Below are 24,946 nucleotides of genomic sequence, written 5' to 3'. Positions count from 1 at the left end.
ATATTACTCCTGTGATTAATTTTTCCCTACGGTCGATTAATTCCATCCAAATTGTTTCTGTATTCCGCTCAGTTTTTATTTCCTTATTTATTTCACACTTCAGATTATCCCTGACATAGATTGCTACTCCGCCTCCTTTCCTGGTCTGCCTATCGGTATGGAACAATTTGTAACCCGCAATTTGGTATTCAACCGGTAACTCACGTGAGTCTAGGTTGATCCATGTTTCAGTGAATGCTATTATGTCGATTTTTTCGGTACATACTAAGGCCCTAATATCATCCATTTTGTTTCTCATACTTCTGCTGTTCGCGTAGTAGACATTAAAGTTAGTCGTGTTCTGAGTCCTCCCTTTACCGCATTTAGGTTTAAACTCCCCGTCTCCTTTAGTTTTGTTGTCATTCCTAACACTATTTCCCTGTAATCTTTCACTTTGCTTACCCGCTCCTACAGCAGTCTCCTCCACCCCCGTGCCCTCATGTTCTCCTAGCAGTTTAAAGACTTCGATATCTTTTGAACTGCCCCCTCTAAAGACCCAGCCAGGGTTGCCACCCCCTCCCGAGACAGGTGCACCCCATCCCCAGCATAAAGGTCCCTTCTGCCGTAGCAGTTTTCCCAGTGGTCAATGTATGGGACGATATTGACTTGCAATATCCGTCAAGACGGCCGATGACACCAACTGCCCTTGACAACCATTCATTGCTAACTCTCCTTCTTTCCTAGACACTACATATGATAGGGATCCCTCCCTTAGTCCTAATACGATTTATAGCTGTCTTGAACTTATCAAGAATCTCTTCACTCCTACACCCGCCAATATCGTTGCCTCCTGCACTGAGGCAGATAATGGGTTTGTTCCCATTACCAGACAAGATATTGTCCATCCTGTCAACTATATCCCCCACCCCAGCCCCTGGCAAACACACCCTCATCCTATTTTTATTTTTACCACAAAAGGCTCTGTCCAAGTACCTTACCTGTGAGTCACCAGCAATTAAAGTTTTTATACTTTCCTTGTCAGCCCTGTCCCTGACTGTACTAACGTCCATTTCGTCTATCAACGGACTGAACGAGTTGGTACACTCAGCTGTTGTTGTCGTTGTTGTATCCTTGGTGTGTTTCTTGACCACCAGCTTGGTAGTCCCTCTCCTCACAACCTTCCATTCGTCATTCACCGGCTTTCCCTGTCTCGTTTCTACCTTCATCTTTGGTATCTCTTCCTTTAATTTCAAGATTTCTTGCTCTAATTTCAGGGTTTTTTCCTTGGTATTCTGTAACTCGGTCCACAGATGGGCATAGCCCCGTTTACAAGTAGCACTAGCCATAATGAGACTAAATTCTATGATGTTCCTACTATCAATTGAATTACAAGGTAATATTGAGGAGGGATTATCCCAGTCAATGCAATGCTTGTTATCCCTCAAATGAACAAACAGAGCATTGGATTCCTGGCCTGTCTTAACACTATATTTATGTTGTTTAAGTCTAGTTACAAGATCTTTACCTGTCTGGCCTAAGTAAAACATATTACATTCCTTGCATGTAATGAGGACCTAAAAGCTTTCCTGCCACAACTTAACAACTTAGCCCCCTCGATCAAATTCACTGTGGAATTAGAGCAAGACTGTAAATTGCCATTCCTAGACTGTCTGATACACAGAATAGGTAACACTTTTAAGTTCAGTATTTATAGAAAACCTACTAATGTGTGTTCATACATTCATTATTATTCTGCCCACCATAATAGAGTCAAACAGTCAGTATTTTCAACAATGTTTTTACGTGCTTTGAGAATTTGCAGTCCGGAATTCATTGATGAGGAATATAAATATATCTATAATATTGGCTCAAACCTTAAATACCCTAAATCTTTCATAGACAAATGCCTAAACATTACTAAGAAAACTTTTTATAGAACTGATCTCAAGCCCACCCATGACCATAAGAATATCTTAATATTACCATTTCACAAAAATTTCTCACACATTCCTTTACAACTAAAAACCTGGAACGTCAATGTGGCATTTAAAAACTCATGCACTGTTAAACAAATGTTAATCAAGAACTCCCCCAACAACTCAATTGGTTGCATTTATAAAGTTCCTTGCAAGGAATGTAATAAGTTTTACTTAGGCCAGACAGGTAAAGATCTTGTAACTAGACTTAAACAACATAAATATAGTGTTAGGACAGGCCAGGAATCCAATGCTCTATTTGTTCATTTGAGGGATAACAAGCATTGCATTGACTGGGATAATGCCTCCTCAATATTACCTTGTAATTCAATTGATAGTAGGAACATCATAGAATCTAGTCTCATTAAACATACCGAAGCATTCAAAATGAATTTGAGTAATGGCTTGTACAAACTGGACAATTTTGTAATTAAGAAGATCTGTAACCAGGTAAGAAGGTTGGGTCACCTTACCCTCTGACCTGACTACCGACCGTTGCGGTGCTATTTAAAGATTAGTAGGGTCATTACCTAATACCTGACCATTGTGGACCTGGTCTCACCCTCCTCTGTATATATACACCTTGTTTTGTACTTCTCTTTAGTCTGTACTCACCCCTGAAGATGTGAATTACACGAAAGCGCTTGGGAACTTCGTGTTTTCTTCTTTCCTTGTGGTTATCAGCATATATATATATATATATATATATATATATATATATATATATATATATATATATATATATATATATATATATATATATATATATATATATATAACACACCTCCCAAAACCACAGTTATACTCACATAATCAGTAACAACAGACTGTAGGAAGGTAGCGAACCCTTCATTGAGCCAGATGTCGTTCCACCAGCTGGGAGTGACTAAGTTCCCAAACCACTGATGGGCCAACTCATGAGACACCAACACCACCACACGCTGTCTGTTGCTCGCTGACGAGACCCCAGGGTTGTACAGCATGGACGGCTCGCTGGGTGGGTAAAGTAGGCATGGAGTGATGTTTGCTGTGTTGGAGTGATGTTTGTTATGTTGGAGTGATGTTTGTTGTGTTGGAATGATGTTTGCTGTGTTGGAGTGATGTTTGTTGCGTTGGAGTGATGTTTGTTGTGTTGGAGTGATGCTTGTTGTGTTGGAGTGATGTTTGGTGTGTTGGAGTGATGTTTGCTGTGTTGGAATGATGTTTGTTGTGTTGGAGTGATGTTTGCTGTATTGGAGTGATGTTTGCTGTGAGTAATATTTGTTGTGTTGGAGTGATGTTTGCTGTGTTGGAGTGATGTTTGTTGTGTTGGAGTGATGTTTGTTGTGTTGGAGTGATGTTTGTTGTGTTGGAGTGATGTTTGCTGTGTTGGAGTGATGTTTGCTGTGTTGGAAAGATGTTTGTTGTGTTGGAAAGATGTTTGTTGTGTTGGAGTGATGTTTGCTGTATTGGAGTGATGTTTGCTGTGTTGGAGTAATATGTTGGTGTGTTGGAGTGATGTTTGCTGTGTTGGGTGATGTTTGTTGTGTTGGAGTGATGTTTGTTGTGTTGGAGTGATGTTTCTTGTGTTGGAGTGATGTTTGCTGTGTTGGAGTGATGTTTGCTGTGTTGCAGTGATGTTTGTTGTGTTGGAGTGATGATTACTGTGTTGGACAAATATTTGTTGTGTTGCAGTGTTTTGTTGTGTTGGAGTGATGTTTGTTGTGTTGGAGTGATGTTTGTTGTGTTGGAGTGATGTTTGTTGTCTTGAAGTGATGTTTGTTGTGTTGGAGTGATATTTGCTTTGTTGGAGTGATGTTTGCTGTGTTAGAGTGATGTTTGCTGTGTTGGAGTGATGTTTGCTGTGTTGGAGTATTATTTGTTGTGTTGGAGTGATGTTTGCTGTGTTGGAGTGATGTTTGTTGTGTTGGAGTGATGTTTGCTGTGTTGGAGTGATGTTTGTAGTGTTGGAGTGGTATTTATTGCGTTGGAGTGATGTTTGCTGTGTTGGAGTGATGTTTGCTGTGTTGGAGTGATGTTTGCTGTGTTGGAGTGATGTTTGTTGTGTTGCAGTGATGTTTGTTGTGTTGGAGTGATGTTTCTTGTGTTTGAGTGATGTTTGCTGTGTTGGAGTGATGTATGCTGTACTAGAGTGATGTGTGCTATGTTGGAGTGATGTTTGTTGTGTTGGAGTGATGCTTATTGTGTTGTAGTGATATTTACTGTGTTGGAGTGATATTTACTGTGTTGGAGTGATGTTTGTTGTGTTGTAGTGATGTTTACTGTGGTGGAGTGCTGTTTTTTGTGTTGGAGTGATGTTTGTTGTGTTATAGTGATGTTTGTTGTGTTGGCGTGATGTTTGTTGTGTTGGAGTGATATTTGCTGTGTTGGAGCAATGTTTACTGTGTTGGAGTGATGTTTGTTGTGTTGTAGTGATGTTTGTTGTGTTGTAGTGATGTTTGTTGTGTTGGAGTGATATTTACTGTGTTGGAGTAATGTTTACTGTGTTGGAGTGATGTTTGTTGCGTTGGAGTGATGTTTCCAGTGTTGGTGTTATGTTTACTGTGTTGGAGTGATGTTTACTGTGTTGGAATGATGATTACTGTGTTGGAGTGATGTTTGTTGTGTTGGAGTGGTGTTTGTTGCGTTGGAGTGATGTTTGCTGTGTTGGAGTGATGTTTGCTGTGTTGGAGTGATGTTTGCTGTGTTGGAGTGATGTTTGTTGTGTTGGAGTGATGTTTGCTGTATTGGAGTGATGTTTGCTGTGTTGGAAGTAATGTTGTTGTGTTGGGTGATGTTTGTTGTGTTGGAGTGATGTTTGTTGTGTTGGAGTGATGTTTGTTGTGTTGAGTGATGTTTGCTGTGTTGGAGTGATGTTTGCTGTGTTGGAGTGATGTTTGTTGTGTTGGAGTGATGTTTGCTGTGTTGGAGTGATGTTTGCTGTGTTGGAGTGATGTTTGTTGTGTTGGAGTGATGTTTGCTGTGTTGGAGTGATGTTTGCTGTGTTGGAGTGATATTTGTTGTGTTGGAGTGATGTTTGTTGTGTTGGAGTGATGTTTGTTGTGTTGGAGTGATGTTTCTTGTGTTGGAGTGATGTTTCTTGTGTTGGAGTGATATTTGCTTTGTTGGAGTGATGTTTGCTGTGTTAGAGTGATGTTTGTTGTGTTGGAGTGATGTTTCTTGTGTTGGAGCGATGTTTGCTGTGTTGGAGCGATGTTTGTTGAGTTGGAGTGATGTTTGTTGTGTTGGAGTGATGTTTGCTGTGTTGGAGTGATGTTGCTGCATGTTGGAGTCTTTGTTGTGTTAGGTAAGGGTTTGCTGTGTTGGGAGATGTTTATTTGTGTTGGAGTGATGTTTGTTGTGTTAAGTGTTTGTTGTTGGGTGATGTTTTGTTGTGTTGGAGTGATGTTTGCTGTGTTGGAGTGATGTTGCTGTGTTGGAGTGATGTTTGCTGTGTTTGAGTGATGTTTGCTGTGTTGGAGTGATGTATGCTGTGTTAGAGTGATGTTTGTTGTGTTGGAGTGATTTTTCTTGTGTTGGAGCGATGTTTGCTGTGTTGGAGGGATGTTTGTTGAGTTGGAGTGATGTTTGTTGTGTTGGAGTGATGTTTGCTGTGTTGGAGTGATGTTTGCTGTGTTGGAGTGTTATTTGTTGTGTTGGAGTGAGGTTTGCTGTGTTGGAGTGATGTTTGTTGTGTTGGAGTGATGTTTGTTGTGTTGGAGTGATGTTTGTTGTGTTGGAGTGATGTTTGTTGTGTTGGAGTGATGTTTGCTGTGTTGAGTGATGTTTGCTGTGTTGGAGTGTTTGCTGTGTTGGAGTGATGTTTGTTGTCATTGCAGTGATGTTTGCTGTATTGGAGTGATGTTTGCTGTGTTGGAGTAATATTTGTTGTGTTGGGTAGTGTTTGTTGTGTTGGGTGATGTTTTGTTGTGTTGGAGTGATGTTTGTTGTGTTTGGAGTGATGTTTATTGTGTTGAAGTGATATTTGCTGTTGGAGTGATGTTTGCTGTGTTGTTAGAGTGATGTTTGTTGTGTTGGAGTGATGTTTGTTGTGTTGGAGTGATGTTTGCTGTGTTGGAGTAATATTTGTTGTGTTGGAGTGATGTTTGCTGTGTTGGAGTGATGTTTGTTGTGTTGGAGTGATGTTTGTTGTGTTGGAGTGATGTTTCTTGTGTTGGAGTAAAGTTTACTGTGTTGGAGTGATATTTGCTGTGTTGGAGTGATGTTTGTTGTGTTGGAGAGTAATGTTTGCTGTGTTGGGGTGATGTTTGCTGTGTTGGAGTGATGTTTGTTGTGTTGCAGTGATGTTTGTTGTGTTGGAGTGATGTTTGCTGTATTGGAGTGATGTTTGTTGTGTTGGAGTGATGTTTGGTATATTGGAGAGTAATGTTTGCTGTGTTGCTGTGATGTTTTCTGTGTTGGAGTGATATTTGTTGTGTTGGAGTAATGTTTGCTGTGGTGGAGAGTGATATTTACTGTGTTGGAGTGATGTTTTTTGTGTTGGAGTGATGTTTACTGTGTTGGATTGATGTTTGTTGTGTTGGAGAGTGATATTTTTTGTGTTGGAGTGATGTTTGTTGTGTTGGAATGATGTTTACTGTGTCGGAGTGATTTTTGTTGTGTTGGAGAGTGATATTTACTGTATTCGAGTGATGTTTGTTGTGTTGGAGTGATGTTTGTTGTGTTGGAGTGATGTTTGTTGTGTTGGAGAGTAATGTTTGCTGTGTTGGAGTGATGTTTGTTGTGTTGCAGAATGATATTTACTGTACTGGAGTGATGTTTGTTGCGTTGGAGTGATGTTTGTTGCGTTGGAGTGATGTTTGCTGTGTTGGAGTAATGTTGTTGTGTTGGAGTGATGTTTGCTGTGTTGGAGTGATGTTTGTTGTGTTGGAGTGATGTTTGTTGTGTTGGAGTGATGTTTCTTGTGTTGGAGTAAAGTTTACTGTGTTGGAGTGATGTTTGTTGTGTTGTAGTGATGTTTGTTGTGTTGGCGTGATGTTTGTTGTGTTGGAGTGATATTTGCTGTGTTGGAGTAATGTTTACTGTGTTGGAGTGATGTTTGTTGTGTTGTAGTGATGTTTGTTGTGTTGTAGTGATGTTTGTTGTGTTGGAGTGATATTTACTGTGTTGGAGTAATGTTTACTGTGTTGGAGTGATGTTTGTTGCGTTGGAGTGATGTTTCCAGTGTTGGTGTTATGTTTACTGTGTTGGAGTGATGTTTACTGTGTTGGAATGATGATTACTGTGTTGGAGTGATGTTTGTTGTGTTGGAGTGGTATTTGTTGCGTTGGAGTGATGTTTGCTGTGTTAGAGTGATGTTTGCTGTGTTGGAGTGATGTTTGCTGTGTTGGAGTGATGTTTGTTGTGTTGGAGTGATGTTTGCTGTGTTGGAGTGATGTTTGCTGTGTTGGAGTGATGTTTGTTGTGTTGGAGTGATGTTTGTTGTGTTGGAGTGATGTTTGTTGTGTTGGAGTGATGTTTGTTGTGTTGGAGTGATGTTTGCTGTGTTGGAGTGATGTTTGCTGTGTTGGAGTGATGTTTGTTGTGTTGGAGTGATGTTTGTTGTGTTGGAGTGATGTTTGTTGTGTTGGAGTGATGTTTGATGTGTTGGAGTGATGTTTGTTGTGTTGGAGTGATGTTTCTTGTGATGCAGAATGATATTTACAGTGTTCGAGTGATGTTTGTTGCGTTGGAGTGATGTTTACTGTGGTGAAGTGATGTTTGTTGTGATGTTTGTTGTGTTCGAGTGATGTTTGTTGTGTTGGAGTGATGTTTGCTGCGTTGGAGTGATGTTTGTTGTGTTCGAGTGATGTTTGTTGTGTTCAGTGATGTTTGCTGTGTTGGGTGATGTGTGTGGAGTGATGTTTACTGTGTTGGGTATTTTACTGTGTTAGTGATGTTTGCTGTATGTTTGAGTGATATTTACTGTGTTGGAGTGATGTTTTTGTGTTGGAGAGTAATGTTTGCTGTGTTGGTGTGATGTTTGCTGTGTTGGAGTGATGTTACTGTGTTGGAGTGATGTTTACTGTGTTGGGTAAATATTTGCTGTGTTGGAGTGATGTTTGTTGTGTTGGAGAGTAATGTTTACTGTGTTGGAGTGATATTTGCTGTGTTGGAGTGATGTTTGTTGTGTTGGAGAGTAATGTTTGCTGTGTTGGGGTGATGTTTGCTGTGTTGGAGTGATGTTTGTTGTGTTGCAGTGATGTTTGTTGTGTTGGAGTGATGTTTGCTGTATTGGAGTGATGTTTGTTGTGTTGGAGTGATGTTTGGTATATTGGAGAGTAATGTTTGCTGTGTTGCTGTGATGTTTTCTGTGTTGGAGTGATATTTGTTGTGTTGGAGTAATGTTTGCTGTGGTGGAGAGTGATATTTACTGTGTTGGAGTGATGTTTTTTGTGTTGGAGTGATGTTTACTGTGTTGGATTGATGTTTGTTGTGTTGGAGAGTGATATTTTTTGTGTTGGAGTGATGTTTGTTGTGTTGGAATGATGTTTACTGTGTCGGAGTGATTTTTGTTGTGTTGGAGAGTGATATTTACTGTATTCGAGTGATGTTTGTTGTGTTGGAGTGATGTTTGTTGTGTTGGAGTGATGTTTGTTGTGTTGGAGAGTAATGTTTGCTGTGTTGGAGTGATGTTTGTTGTGTTGCAGAATGATATTTACTGTACTGGAGTGATGTTTGTTGCGTTGGAGTGATGTTTGTTGCGTTGGAGTGATGTTTACTGTGGTGAAGTGATGTTTGTTGTGATGTTTGCTGTGTTGGAGTGACGTTTACTGTGTTGGAGTGATATTTGCTGTGTTGGAGTAATGTTCACTGTGTTGGAGTGATGTTTGTTGTGTTGAAGTGATGTTTACTGTGTTGGAGTGATGTTTGTTGTGTTGGAGAGTAATGTTTGCTGTGTTGGTGTGATGTTTGCCTTTTTGGAGTGATGTTTACTGTGTTGGAGTGATGTTTGTTGTGTTGGAGTGATATTTGCTGTGTTGGAGTGATGTTTGTTGTGTTGGAGAGTAATGTTTGCTGTGTTGGTGTGATGTTTGCTGTGTTGGAGTGATGTTTACTGTGTTGGAGTGATGTTTACTGTGTTGGAGTGATATTTGCTGTGTTGGTGTGATGTTTGCTGTGATTGGAGTAGGTTTTGTTGTGTTGGAGTGATGTTTGTTGTGTTGGAGAGTAATGTTTGCTGTGTTGGTGTGATGTTTGCTGTGTTGGAGTGATGTTTACTGTGTTGGAGTGATCTTTGTTATGTTGGAGTGATGTTTGTTGTGTTGGAGAGTAATGTTTCCTGTTTTGGTGTGATGTTTGCTGTGTTGGAGTGATGTTTGTTGTGTTGGTGTGATGTTTGTTGTGTTGGAGTGATGTTTGCTGTGTTGGAGTGGTGTTTACCGTGTTGGAGGGTTGTCTGTTGTGTTGGAGAGTAATTTTTGCTGTGTTGGAGTGATGTTTGTTGTGTTGGAGTGATGTTTGATGTGTTGCAGTGATGTTTGTTGTGTTGGAGTGATGTTTGTTGTGATGCAGAATTATATTTACTGTGTTGGAGTGATGTTTGTTGTGTTGGAGTGATCTTTGTTGTGTTGGAGTTATGTTTGTTGTGTTGCAATGATGTTTGTTGTGTCGGAGAGTAATGTTTCCTGTTTTGGTATGATGTTTGTTGTGTTGGAGTGATGTTTGTTGTGCTGGAGTGATGTTTACCGTGTTGGAGTGTTGTGTGTTGTGTTGGAGTGTTGCTTGGTCTATCGGAGAGTAATGTTTGCTGTGTTGCTGTGATGTTTGCTGTGTTGGAGTGATGTTTGCTGTGTTGGAGAGTGATATTTACTGTGCTGGAGTGATGTTTGTTGTGTTGGAGTGATGTTTCCTGTGTTGGAGTAATGTTTTCTGTGTTGGAGTGATGGTTGTGGTGTTGGAGTGATGTTTGTTGTGTTGGAGTGATGATTGTTGTGTTGGAGTGATGTTTGTTGTGTTGGTGTGATGTTTACTGTTTTGGAATGATGTTTGTTGTGTTGGAGATTGTTATTTACTTTGTTGGAGTGATGTTTGTTGTGTTGGAGTGATGTTTGTTGTGTTGGTGTGATGTTTACTGTGTTGGAGTGATGTTTGTTGTGTTGGAGTAATGTTTACTGTGTTGGAGTGATGGTTGTTGTGTCGGAGTGATGTTTGTTATACTGGAGAGTTAACTAGTATAGATAATGTTTTCTACGGCTAAAACTTCCTTTTAATATCTCAATATAGATAATAAATAATGTCTTCAATGTGTGTGTGTGTGTGTGTGTGTGTGTGTGTGTCTCACCTGAATGTAATTAGTCCCCAGTTCTCCATTGCTGACGCGGCTGAGTCAGGGAGAGCCACAAGGTCCTGCTTGGCCAGCGGGTACCTTAGGGTGAAGTATTCCTCCAGAAAGGTGAGAGCCTTCCTCCCACTCTCCAGTGCCACCCCAGCCTGACCCACCAACGAAGGCCGTGTCCATACTGTAGCCACGAGAACACGAGAGAATGATGCATAACTATGCGAACATGTTAAAGTGCAGGAAAACAAACAATGTAAATAAACAATATACAATAATTCACAATGGAAGCAAACAAACAAAATGCCATATACTTCAGGTAAATAAACAAACAGTCAAATTTAGCCAACTAAAAATAAGAAAGACATTCAAACCTTTTTCAACTAAATGTAAACATCCTGAGAGACCAACACAGCAGACCCACCTGACAGCTCAACTCCGTCAACATATGTGGAGTTGTAAACGAAATCTGAGACAACGAAAGCGACGAGGTAGGTGGACATGGGTACACTGGTGGTGAAGTGGTCCCACACCCATCCTGGTTGACCTAAACTGTGACACATAATACATATTAATACATGATAATACATAATACAAGATATACCTGATGTGTATGTTATGTATACTGTGTGGTGGTCAAGTGTATTAGCGGTTATCTCCTCTCCTAAGAGACAATGAATCGCTAATAAGACACTCCTAGGCTGCCCAGTTGAGAATAGGTACCTAAATTTATAGTCAGTGTAAGACAGGTACACTAATACAGGTACAATCACACAGGTACACTTACACAGGAACACTCACACAGGTACACTTACACAAGTACACTTATACAGGTACACTTACACAGGTACATTCAAACAGGTACACTTACACAGGTACACTCACACAGGTACACACACACAGGAACGCTCACACAGGTACACTTACACAGGTACACTCACACAGGTACACTCACACAGGACCACTCTGCTTCCTTATGCTCATCAATGATGCCCTAAGAGAAACCCCTGCTCGCTGGAAATATGTCGACGACTCCACCATTGGGATCAGCGTCAACAATTCTGCTCCCAACTATACCGCCCTTCAGGATTTATTAAACAGTCTCCAAAACTGGGCCACCAACAACCATGTCACCATCAACCATACCAAGACCATGGTTATGCTCATCAACCTCTCCTCCGACATTGTCCCACCTCCTTCCATTACTCTAGGTCCGAACACACTCCAGGTTGTAGATTCCACGAAGCTCCTCGGCGTCAACATAGACAACAAACTAAATTGGAAACCACACGTCAGTGAAGTTATCAAATCCTCCAGTTTCCGTCTCCACCTCCTCCGCCGACTCAAGTCCCTCGGAGTTCCTGCACACGAGCTCCTCAGTGTTTACACAACATTCATACTTCCCAAGCTCACCTATGCCTCCCCACCTGGTCTTCCTCCCTAAATGCCACACAACGTAAACACACTAGAAAAAGTGCAAAAGAGGGCATGCAAGATTATTCTCTCCCCTTCCTACTCCACATATCAAGAAGCGCTCAACACACTGACCCTTTCGACTCTCACTGACCATCACCACGACCTCATCTGCAAATTGGTAAGAAGCTTCTACATCCTCGACACCGGCTCCTACTACCACCTGAGATCCCTAGTCCGAGAATTGCTGTTCGACACCACAACCGCATCCAGCCCATACGTGCACGAACTGATCGCTATAAGAACAGCCCAGTCCCAACCATTGTAAAAATTATCAATAACTTGTAATAAACCAATTGCTTATTCACTCCCAGTAAGCTTACTACTCCTTGCACTGTCACTATGTTGGAAATGAACTGTAGTTTGAGCTTTTTCCCCATCTAGTTATTATATGTCTTATTTGTGTGTCACTTATATTTACTTAGCCATATTATTTGTAATTCGAAACCCATTCCCCAAATATGTAACTGTATATTTTCAGCCTTCTGGCTGCCAAGCTCTTTCAATAAACCGTTAATTATTATTATTATTATTATTATTATTATTATTATTATTACTTACACAAGTACACTCACACAGGTACACTCACACAGGTACACTTACACAGGTACACTCACACAGGTACACTTACACAGGTACACTTACACAGGTACACTTACACAGGTACACTCACACAATTACACTTCCACAGGTACACTCACACAGGTACACTTACACAGGTATACTCACACAGGTACACTCACACAATTACACTTACACAGGTACACTCACACAGGTGCACTTACACAGGTACACTCACACAGGTACACTCACACACTACACCCTACACAGGTACACTCACACAGGTACACTCACATAGGAACACATACACAGGTACACTCACAAGGCACACACAGGTACTTACACAGGTACACTCACACACGTACATTTAACAGGTGCACTTCACACAGGTACACTCACACAGGTACACTTACACAGGTGCACTCACACAGGTACACTTACACAGTACACTCACACAGGTACACTCACATGGGTACACTTATCAGGTAACAGGTACACTTCAACGGGGTACACTTTACACAGTGTACACTTCACACAGGTACACTTACATAGGTACACTTATACAGGTGGCTACTTATACAGGCACACTTACACAGGCACTCCACACAGGTACACTCACACAGGTACACTTTACACAGGTGCACTCTCACACAGGTACACTCACACAGGTACACTGCACACCACACAGGTACACTTACACTGGTACACTTACACAGACAGTACTCACACAGGTACACTCTCACACAGGTGCACTCACACAGGTACACTTACAGGTACATCTACACAGGTACCACACAGGCACACCTCACACAGGTACACTCACACAGGTGCCACTCACACATACACTCTACACAGGTACACACACTCACACAGGTACATCACACAGGTACACTTACACAGGTACACCCACACACACTTACACAGGTGCACTGCACAGGTACACTTACACAGGTACACTTACACAGGTACACTCACACAGGGGTACACTCCTTACACAGGTGCACTCTCACACAGGTACACCTGCCACAGGTGCACTACACAGGTCAACCCTCATAGTACACTTACACAGGTACACCTTACACAGGCACACTTACACAGGCCACTCACACAGGTACACCCTACACAGGTACACCCACACAGGTACACCCTACACAGGCACACTTTCACAGGTACACTCACATAGTACACTTACACAGGTGCACTCACACACTCCACACAGGTGCACTCACACAGGCACACTCTACATAGGCACACAGGCACACTTACACAGGTACACTTACACAGGTACACTCACATGGGTACACTTACACAGTGCACTCACAGGTCACTTACACAGGTACCTTACATAGGTACATACACAGGTACCTTACACAGGTGCACTCACACAGGTACCTTACAGGTACACTTACAGGTGCACTCACACAGGTACACTTACAATTGCACTCCACACAGGTACACTTACATAGGTACCTTATACAGGTACACTTACACAGGTACCTCAAACAGGTACCTTACACAGGTACACTCACACAGGTACACTTACACAGGTGCACTCACACAGGTACACTCACAGGTGCACTCACACAGGTACACTTACAGGTACCTTACACAGGTACACTTACACAGGTGCACTCCACACAGGTACCTTACAGGTACCTTACACAGGTACACTCACACAGGTACACTTACACAGGTGCTCACAGAGGTATGCTTACACAGGTACATTCACACAGGTACACTTACACAGGTACCTTACACAGGTACACCTTACACAGGTACACTCACAGGTACACTTACACAGGTACCTTACACAGGTCCCTTACACAGGTACCTGCCCATGGGTACCTCACACATGCACTTACAGGTGCACTCACACAGGTACCTTACACAGGTACACTTACACAGGTACACTCACACAGGTACACTTACACAGGTGCACTCACACAGGTTCACTTACCTGAGGTACACTTACACAGGTACCTTTACAGATCAGTGCACACTTACACAGGTACACTTATACAGGTGCACTTACACAGGTGCCTTACACAGGAACACTCACACAGGTACACTCACACAGGTACACTCCACAGGTACACTCACAGGGGTACCTTACACAGGTACACTCACACAGGTACACTCACAGGTGCACTCACACAGGTACACTTACACAGGTACACATGTGCACTCACAGGTACACTCACACAGGTACACTCACACAGTGCCTCAGGGTACCTCACACAGGTACCTCACACAGGTGCCTTACACAGGTGCCTTACACGTTACTCACACAGGTACCTTACACAGGTGCATTCACTGGGTACACTCACACAGGTACACCTACACAGGTACCTTACAGTACACTCAAGCGATGCTTACACAGGTACCTCACACAGGTACACTTACACAGGTGCACTCACACAGGTATACCTTACATAGGTACATATACAGGTACACTTACACAGGTGCACTCACACAGGTACACTTGCTGGTACCTTACACACGTACACTTACACATGAACACTCACACATGTGCACTCACACAGGTACACTCACACAGGTACACTCACATGGGTACACTTACACAGGTACCTCCCACAGGTACACTCACACAGGTACACTCACACAGGTTGCACTTACACAGGAACACTCACACATGTACACTCACACAGGTACCTCCACACAGGTACTGCCACGGGTACACTTACACAGGTACCCACTCACAGGTACACTCACACAGGTACACTCACACAGTACCTTACACAGGTACACTCACACAGGTACACTTACACAGGTGCCATTCACACAGGTACACTCACACAGGTACCTTACACAGGTACACTCACACAGGTACCTTACACAGGTGCACTCACACAGGTACCTTACACAGGTACACTCACACAGGTACCTTACACAGGTGCACTCACACAGGTACACTTACATGGGTACACTTATGCAGGTACACTTACAGGTACACTTACACAGGTACACTCACACAGGTACCTTATGCAGGTGCACCCACACAGGTACACTTACACAGGAACACTCACACATGTGCCTCACACAGGTACCTCACACAGGTACCTCACAGGGTACCTTACACAGGTACACTCACTGGTACACTCACACAGGTGCACTCACACAGGTACACTCACACAGGTGCACTCACACAGGTACACCTCACATGTACACTCACACAGGTGCCTCACACAGGTACCTCACACAGGTACCTTACACAGGTACACTCACCGGTGCACTCACACAGGTACACTTACACAGGTACCACTTACACAGGTACACTGACACAGGTACATACACAGGTACACTCACACAGGTACCTCCACACAGGTACACTTACACAGGTCACCCTTACACAGGTGCCTTACACACAGGTACACTCACACAGGTGCACTTACACAGGTACCTTACACAGGTCACACTCCACACAGGTACACTTACACAGGTCACTCACAGTCACACCATGGGTACCTTAACAGGTACATTTACACATGTGCACTCACACAGGTACCTGGTACACTTACACACTACACTTACAGGAACACTCCACATGTACCTCACACAGGTACACTCCACAGATTGCACTCACACGGGTTACACATACACAGGCACACTCCACCTGGTACCTCACACAGGTACCTCCCACACAGGTACACTTACACAGGTACACTCACACATGTACACTCCTGGTACACTCACACAGGTACACTCACACGGGTACACTTACACAGGTACACTCACACACAGGTACACTCACACAGGTACACTCACACAGGTACACTTACAGGTACACTTACACAGGTACACACCTCACACAGGTACACTTACACAGGCATGCCCCACACAGGTACACTCACACAGGCACCTTGGTACACTCTACACAGGTACACTCTACACAGGTACACTCCCCACACAGGTACACTCCACACAGGTCCACTGCCACAGTACTCTACACAGGTACACTTCACACAGGTGCACTCCACACAGGTACACTTACATAGGTACTTACACAGCACTTACACAGGTACACTCGCACAGGTACACTTACACAGGTACACACTTACAGGTACACTCACACAGGTACACTACACAGGTGCACTCACACAGGTACACTTACACAGGTACATTCACAGAGGTACACTTACACAGGTACACTTACACAGGTACACTCTACACAGGTACACTCACAGCAGCACTTACACAGGTGCACTTACACAGGTCCACTCTACACACAGGTACACTCTACATAGGTACACCTACACAGGTACACTTACACAGGTGCACTCACACAGGTACACTTACACAGGTGCACTCACACAGGTACACTTACATAGGTACACTTATACAGGTACACTTACACATGTGCACTCACACAGGTACACTTATACAGGTACACTTACACACTACACTTACACAGGAACACTCACACATGTACACTCACACAGGTACACTCACACAGGTGCACTCACACGGGTACACGTACACAGGTACACTCACACAGGTACACTCACACAGGTACACTCACACAGGTACACTTACACAGGAACACTCACATGTACACTCACACAGGTACACTCACACAGGTACACTCACACGGGTACACTTACACAGGTACACTCACACACAGGTACACCTCACACAGGTACACTCACACAGGTACACTTTACACAGGTACACTCCACAGGTACACTTACACTGGTATTATCTACACAGGTACACCGCCACAGGTACACCACACACGGGTACATTTACACAGGTACACTCACACAGGCACACTCCAGTACACACTCACACAGGTACACTTACACAGGTACACTCACACAGGTACACTTACACAGGTATTCACACGGGTCACTCCACAGGTACACTTACACGGGTACACCTACAGGTACCTCGGACACCAGCACCACACAGGTACACTCTACACAGTACCACACAGGCACATCCTACATAGGTACACTTATACAGGTACACTTACACAGGTACACTTACACAGGTACACCTCCAACGGGTACACTCCTACACAGGTACACTTACAGGTACACCTTACACTACACTTCACACAGGAACACCACACACATGTACACTCACACAGGTACACTCACACAGGTGCACTCACACGGGTACACCCTACACAGGTAACCTACACAGGTACACCCCACACAGGTACACCTACACAGGTACACTTACACAGGTACACCCCACACAGGTACACTTACACTGGTACATTCACACAGGTACACTCACACAGGTACACCCACACGGGGTACATTTACACAGGTACACCCACACAGGCACACCCACACAGGTACACTCACACAGGTACACTCCTACACAGGTACACTCCACACAGGTACACTTACACAGGTAAGTATTCACACAGGTACACTCACACAGGTACACTTCACACGGGTACACTCACACAGGTACACTCCACACAGGCATACCCTACACAGGTACACACTCCACACAGGTACATTCCTACACAGGTACCACACAGGTACACACTTACAGTACATCATACAGGTACACTTCACACAGGTATACTCTCACACAGGCACACTCAAACGGGTACACTCCTACACAGGTACACTCACACAGGTACACCTCTACACAGGTGCACCACACAGGTACACTTACATAGTACACTCTATACAGGTACACCCTTACAGGTGCACTCCACACAGTTACACCCTACAGGCTAATACTTCCACAGGTACACTTACACATGAACACTCACACATGTACACTCACAGGTACACCCACATGGGGTACACTCCTACACAGGTACACTCACACAGGTACACCTCCCACAGGCACACTCACACAGGTACACTCCAACACAGGAACACTCACACATGTACACCTCACACAGGTACACCCACACAGGTACACTCCACACGGGTACACTCCACAGGTACACTCACACAGGTACCACTTACACAGGTACATTCACACAGGTACACTCACACAGGTACACTTACACAGGTATTCACACAGGTACAATTCTACACAGGTACACTCCACACAGGTACACTCACACAGGTACACTTATACAAGTGCACCTACACAGGTACACTTACACAGCAACACTCACACATGTACACTCACACAGGTACACTCCCACAGGTACACCACAGGGGTACACTTACACAGGTACACTCACAGGTACACTCCACACAGGTACACCTACACAGGTACACTTACACAGGTACACTTACACAGGTACACCTACACAGGTACACTCACACAGGTACACTCACACAGGTACACTCACACAGGTACACTTACACGGGACACTTTCACAGGCACACCCTACACAGGTACACTCACAGCACACTACAGCACTTACACAGGCACACCACACAGGTACACCCACAGGTGCACTCACATACACTACAGGTGCACCCCAGGTACACACACCACAGGCACACTTCACACAGGAACACTCCACACATGTACACCTCACACAGGTACACTCACACAGGTACACTCACACGGGTACACCTTACACAGGTACACTCCCACAGGTACACCCACACAGGCACACCACACAGGGCTACCTCCTACACATGTACACTCACACAGGTACACTCTACATAGGTACACTTTCACAGGTACACTTACACAGGTACACTACACAGGTACACTCACAGGGCACACTTACACAGGCACACTCACACAGGTGCACTCCACACAGGTGCACTCCCACAGCACTCTTACATAGTTACACCCTACACAGGCACACTCTACACAGGTACACTTACTCAGGTACACTATACAAGTAACCTCCCAGGCACTTTCCCAGGTGCCCCTCACACAGGTACACCTTACATAGTACACTTATAAAGGTACACTTACAGGTACACTTATACAGGTACACTTACACAGGTACACTCTACACAGGTACACTAAACGGGTAAACTTACACAGGTACACCTACACAGGTACACTTACACAGGTGCACTCACACAGGCAGTACTACATAGGTACACTTATACAGGTACACTTACACAGGTGCACTCACACAGGTACACACTTATACAGGTACACCCTACACAGGCACACTTACACAGGAACACTCACACATGTACACACCTCACACAGGTACACCACACAGGTACACTCCACACGGGTACACTTACACAGGTACACTCCACACAGGTCCACTCACACAGGTACACTCACACAGGTACACTACCACAGGAACACCCCCACATGTACACTCACACAGGTACACCACACAGGTACACCCACACGGGTACACTTACACAGATACACCTCACACAGGTACACTCCACACAGGTACATTGACACAGGTACACTCCACACAGGTACACTTACACAGGTAAACCCGCACACAGGTACACTTACACAGGTACATTCACACACAGCACTCACAGGTACACTCCACACAGGTACACTCCACACAGGCACATTCACAAGCACACCTCACACAGGTACACCCACACAGGTAACTCACACAGGTACACTTACACAGGTACACTCACACAGGCACACCTTACACAGGTAACTTCACACAGATACACCCTACACAGGTACATTCACACAGGAACACTCACACATGTACACTTACAGGTAACTCCACACAGGTACACTTACATAGGTACACTCTTCACAGGTACACACTTACACAGGTACACCTCACACAGGTACACCTCACACAGGTACACTTACACAGGTACACTCACACAGGTGCACCTCACACAGGCACTCACACAGGTACACTCTACATAGTTACACTTACACAGGTACACTTACACAGGCACACTTCCTGGTGTACACTCTATGCAGCCACCTCACACAGGTACACTTACACAGGTGCCCTCACACAGGCACTATATAGTACTTATATGCTGCACACTTATACAGGCCACTTATACAGGTACACTCCACAGGTAACTTACACAGGTACACCTCAAACGGGTAAACTCACACAGGCACACTCACACAGGTACACTTACACAGGTGCACTCCACACAGGTACACTCCTCATAGGTACACTTATACAGGTACACTCCTACACAGGTGCACTCACACAGGTACACTTTATACAGTACACTTACACAGGCACACTCCTACACAGGAACACTCACACATGTACACTCACACAGGTACACCCACACAGGTACACCTCCACACACCTTACACAGGTACACCCACACAGGTCCACTCCCAAGGTACACCTACACAGGTACACTAACACAGGAACACTCACACATGTACACTCACACAGGTACACTCACACAGGTACACCCACACGGGGTACACTTACACAGATACACTCACACAGGTACTCACACAGGTACATTGACACAGGTACACTCACACAGGTACACTTACACAGGTAAACTCTGCACAGGTACACTTACACAGGTACATCTCACACAGGTACACTCCACACAGGTACACCTACACAGGTACACTTACACAGGTACATTCACAAGTCACCTACACAGGTACACTCTACACAGGTAACCCACAGGTACACTTACACAGGTACACCTACATACACTTACACAGGCACACTCACACAGATACACTCCCACACAGGCACATCTGCACACAGGAACACTCACACATGTACACTTACACAGGTAACTCACACAGGTACACTTACACAGGTACACTTACACACAGGTACACTTACACAGGTACACTCACACAGATACACTTACACAGGTACATTCATACAGGTACACTCACACAGGTACACTCACAGAGGCACACTTACACAGGTACACTTACACAGGTACACTTACACAGGTACATTCACACAGGTACACTCACACAGGTACACTTACACAGGTACACTTACACAGGTTCTGAGGAGTATCTGGGCATATTGCTGAGTGACTTCATGTTCTCCTCTCTGGCCAGCGACACAGAGAACTTAGCCTTGAGCGCTGGTTCGTCCATGCAGGGGAACGCTCGTCTGGCGTCAGTAGGAGCAAAGAACGACGCCGCTAACTTCCTGGTGTGTAGGAGGAGACTTATTCAGTGGACAGAAGACATGGATAATGAGTGATAAAGGAAGAAATAGAAGAACAACTAGGAAGATACTATACTCATGACCCAATATTATGTAGACCAAATTAATATCATACGCATATGTCTGTCTGTCTGAAGACTTACACAGTGTTACCATCAGGGTCGACGTAGGATGACCTGTAGAAGCCTCTCAGTTGGTCATTAAGGAGGCCGGTGAACCACAGGCTGATGTTTACCGTCTGGTCCACTTGCAGCTCCTGGTCCAGCTGGGCCACGTACCACTCCCTCTCAGTGTCGTACACGTGTTCCTTCACCACCACCTGTACCCCATCTTGTACCACCTGTGAGGGACGTGGATGATAGGTTAGGTTGATAGCCCTAGTCCACATAGATACCAACCTAATATAACCTAACCTAACCTAACTTAAACTTATCTAATCTAACCTAAGTTAAGTTAGGTTATATTAAGTATGGTTACGTTTAGGTTAGGTTAGGGGTAAGGAGTATTAAGTCAAGGTATATTTAACCTGGTGTTAACAAGGTGAGGCACTCAGGTACTTGAACCACTGAAGATAACTACGAAATATTTCTTTAATCAGATAATATTGTAAGGCTGTGTGTGTGTGTGTGTGTGTGTGTGTGTGTGTGTGTGTGTGTGTGAGGGGGGGGGTCTCACGCACACATTACATGGTTCTATAACTCACGGTGATGGTATCATTATGGGTGATGATGTCAGCCATGTGGAGGACGATACTAGAGGTTGAGTTCACCACCCGCATCTCCACCTCCATGTAGCCCAAGATGGTGTAGTTACCATTGACGAAGGGCTGAAGCTTGACCAGGTAGTGAAGGGGCTTAAGGGACTCCGGCAGGCGGTAGTTGATCACTGAAGGAGTGTCTGTGGGAGTTAACAGGACCATCCCTTGGCTGGTCTCTTCTGACGCATCTGTGAAGTCTGTGTAATTCTGCCAGAGATGAATGGGTTAATATGCTTAAAATATATCAATAGTAGAGTCTTTTGTTATATTACTCACGCTGAATATATATATCATGAGGTTAGTTTAGGTTAGGTTAGGTTAGGGGTAGTGGTATGGGTGTGTTCAGGGGTAGTAGCGGGCATAGGGTCAGGGGCAGTAATGGTAGGGTTAGGTTAGGTTAGGTTAGGTTAGGTTAGGGGTAGTGGTATGGGTGTGGTCAGGGGTAGTGGCGGGCATAGGGTCAGCAATGGTAGGGTGGGGTCAAGAGTAGAAGTGGTATGGGAAGCTCCGGGTACTAGTAGAAGGGTTGAGAGGGGTCACACTTACCTCGGGGTCAAGGGTAGTTTCAGGGATAGGGTCAGGGGTGCCTAGGTACTGACGATGGTCATAGTGATAAGGAAGACCATGACGATGATGAAGCCGCCCCAGGCCACGAAGAAATCCACCTTGTCCCTTCTGGTCAGCATCTCGCCTATGTTGTCTCCTCACTCTGCATACACACAATTCAGTCTTTTTTTCTCCAACAAAACTCAACACTCTCCCTCACACCTATAAGACACTACACTCTCCCTCACACCTACAAGACACTACACCCTCCCCTCACTGCTACAAGACACTACACTCTCCCTCACACCTCAAGACACTACGCCTCCCTCACACCTACAAGACACTACGCCTCCCTCACTCCTACAAGACACTACACTCTCCCTCACTCCTACAAGACACCACACCTCCCTCACACCTACAAGACACTACACCTCCCTCACACCTACAAGACACTACACTCTCCCTCACTGCCACACCTCAGCACCTCCCTCACACCTATAAGACACCTCACTCCTCCCTCATCCCTACAAGACACTACACTCTCCCTCACCCTACAAGACACTACACTCTCCTCACACCTACAAGACACTACACTCTCCCTCACCCTACAAGACACTCACTTCCCTCACCCTACAAGACACCACACCTCCCTCACACCTACAAGAACTCTACACTCTCCCTCACTCCTACAAGACACTACACTCTCCCTCACACCTACAAGAACTCTACACTCTCCCGCACTGCTACAAGACACTACACTCTCCCTCACACCTACAAGACTCTACACTCTCCTCACTCCTACAAGACACTACACCTCCCCTCACCCCTGCAAGACACCATCTCCTCACACCCACAAGACTCCTACACCTCCCTCACCTACAAGACACTACACTCTCCCTCACCCTCAAGATCCTACATCCCTCACCAAGACACTACACTCTCCCTCACACCTACAAGACACTCTACACTCTCCCTCACCCTACAAGACTCTACACTCTCCTCACCCAAGACTCTACACTCTCCTCACTGCTACAAGACACTACTACCTCCCCCACCTACAAGACTTCCCACACCTACAAGACTCACACTCTCCTTCACTCATACAAGACACTACACTCTCCCTCACAGCTACAAGACACTACACTCTCCCCACACCTACAAGACACTACACTCTCCCTCACTCCTACAAGACACTCACACTCTCCCTCACTGCTACAAGACTCTACACTCTCCCTCACTGCTACAAGACTACACTCTCCCTCACTCCTACAAGACTCCTCACACCTCCCTCACTGCTACAAGACACTCACACTCTCCTCACACCTACAAGACTCTACACTCTCCCTCACTCCTACAAGACACACTCTCCTCCTCACCTTACAAGACACTACACTCTCCTCACACCTACAAGACACTACACTCTCCCTCACTGCTACAAGACTCTACACTCTCCCTCACTGCTACAAGACTACACTCTCCCCTCACCTCCTACAAGACTCTACACTCCTCACTCCTGCAAGACACTCACACTCTCCCTCACTGCACACAAGCACTCTCCCCTCACTCCTACAAGACACTCACTCTCCTCACACCTACAAGACAACAAACCTCCCTCACTGCTACAAGACTCTACACTCTCCTCACACCTACAAGACTACACTCTCCTCACCCTACAAGACACACTACACTCTCCTCACTGCTACAAGACTACACTTCCCCACCCTACAAGACTCTACACCTCCCCACTCCTACAAGACACTACACCTCCCTCACTCCTACAAGACACTACACTCTCCCTCACTGCTCCATCCCAAGCACTCTCCCTCACACCTACAAGACTCTACACTCTCCCTCAACCCCAAGACTCTACACCTCCCTCACTCCTACAAGACTCTACACCTCCTCACACCTACAAGACCTACACTCTCCTCACACCTACAAGACTCCTCATGCCTCCCACCATGCATACCACACTCCCTCACACCTACAAGACTCTACACTCTCCCTCACACCTACAAGACACTATACTCTCCTCACTGCTACAAGACACTCACACTCTCCTCACACCTACAAGACTCACACTCTCCTCACACCTACAAGACACTACACTCTCCTCACACCTACAAGACTCCTACACTCTCCTCACACCTACAAGACTCTACACTCCCTCCTCACTGCTACAAGATACACTTCCCCTCACACCTACAAGACTCTACACTTCCTCACACCTACAAGACACTACACTCTCCCTCACTGCTACAAGACACTACACTCTCCCTCACACCTACAAGACTCTACACTCTCCCTCACACCTACAAGACTCTACACCTCCCTCACACCTACAAGACACTACACCCCCTCACTCCTAC

General features: G+C 44.8%; 1 protein-coding gene across 1 annotated transcript in view; it reads right to left on the bottom strand.

Moving 5' to 3' along the window:
* Window positions 1-22,840, bottom strand: part of LOC121858168 (aminopeptidase N-like) — a 35,281-nt gene extending 12,441 nt beyond the window's left edge. The window contains exons 1-7 of the mRNA XM_042354382.1: window positions 22,578-22,840; window positions 21,978-22,238; window positions 21,418-21,614; window positions 21,101-21,256; window positions 10,637-10,764; window positions 10,219-10,396; window positions 2,765-2,948 (exon numbers count right to left, since the gene is read on the bottom strand). Coding sequence (XP_042210316.1) covers window positions 2,765-2,948; window positions 10,219-10,396; window positions 10,637-10,764; window positions 21,101-21,256; window positions 21,418-21,614; window positions 21,978-22,193 — 1,059 coding nt within the window. The 5' untranslated portion in view covers window positions 22,194-22,238; window positions 22,578-22,840. The remainder of the gene's footprint in view (window positions 1-2,764; window positions 2,949-10,218; window positions 10,397-10,636; window positions 10,765-21,100; window positions 21,257-21,417; window positions 21,615-21,977; window positions 22,239-22,577) is intronic.
* Window positions 22,841-24,946: the final 2,106 nt, after the last annotated feature.

This window comes from Homarus americanus, unplaced genomic scaffold (assembly GCF_018991925.1).
Source record: "Homarus americanus isolate GMGI-L3 unplaced genomic scaffold, GMGI_Hamer_2.0 scaffold29099, whole genome shotgun sequence".
Taxonomy (NCBI): domain Eukaryota; kingdom Metazoa; phylum Arthropoda; class Malacostraca; order Decapoda; family Nephropidae; genus Homarus; species Homarus americanus.
Note: the sequence above shows the minus strand (reverse complement) of the source record. Positions and strands in the feature narration are given on the sequence as shown.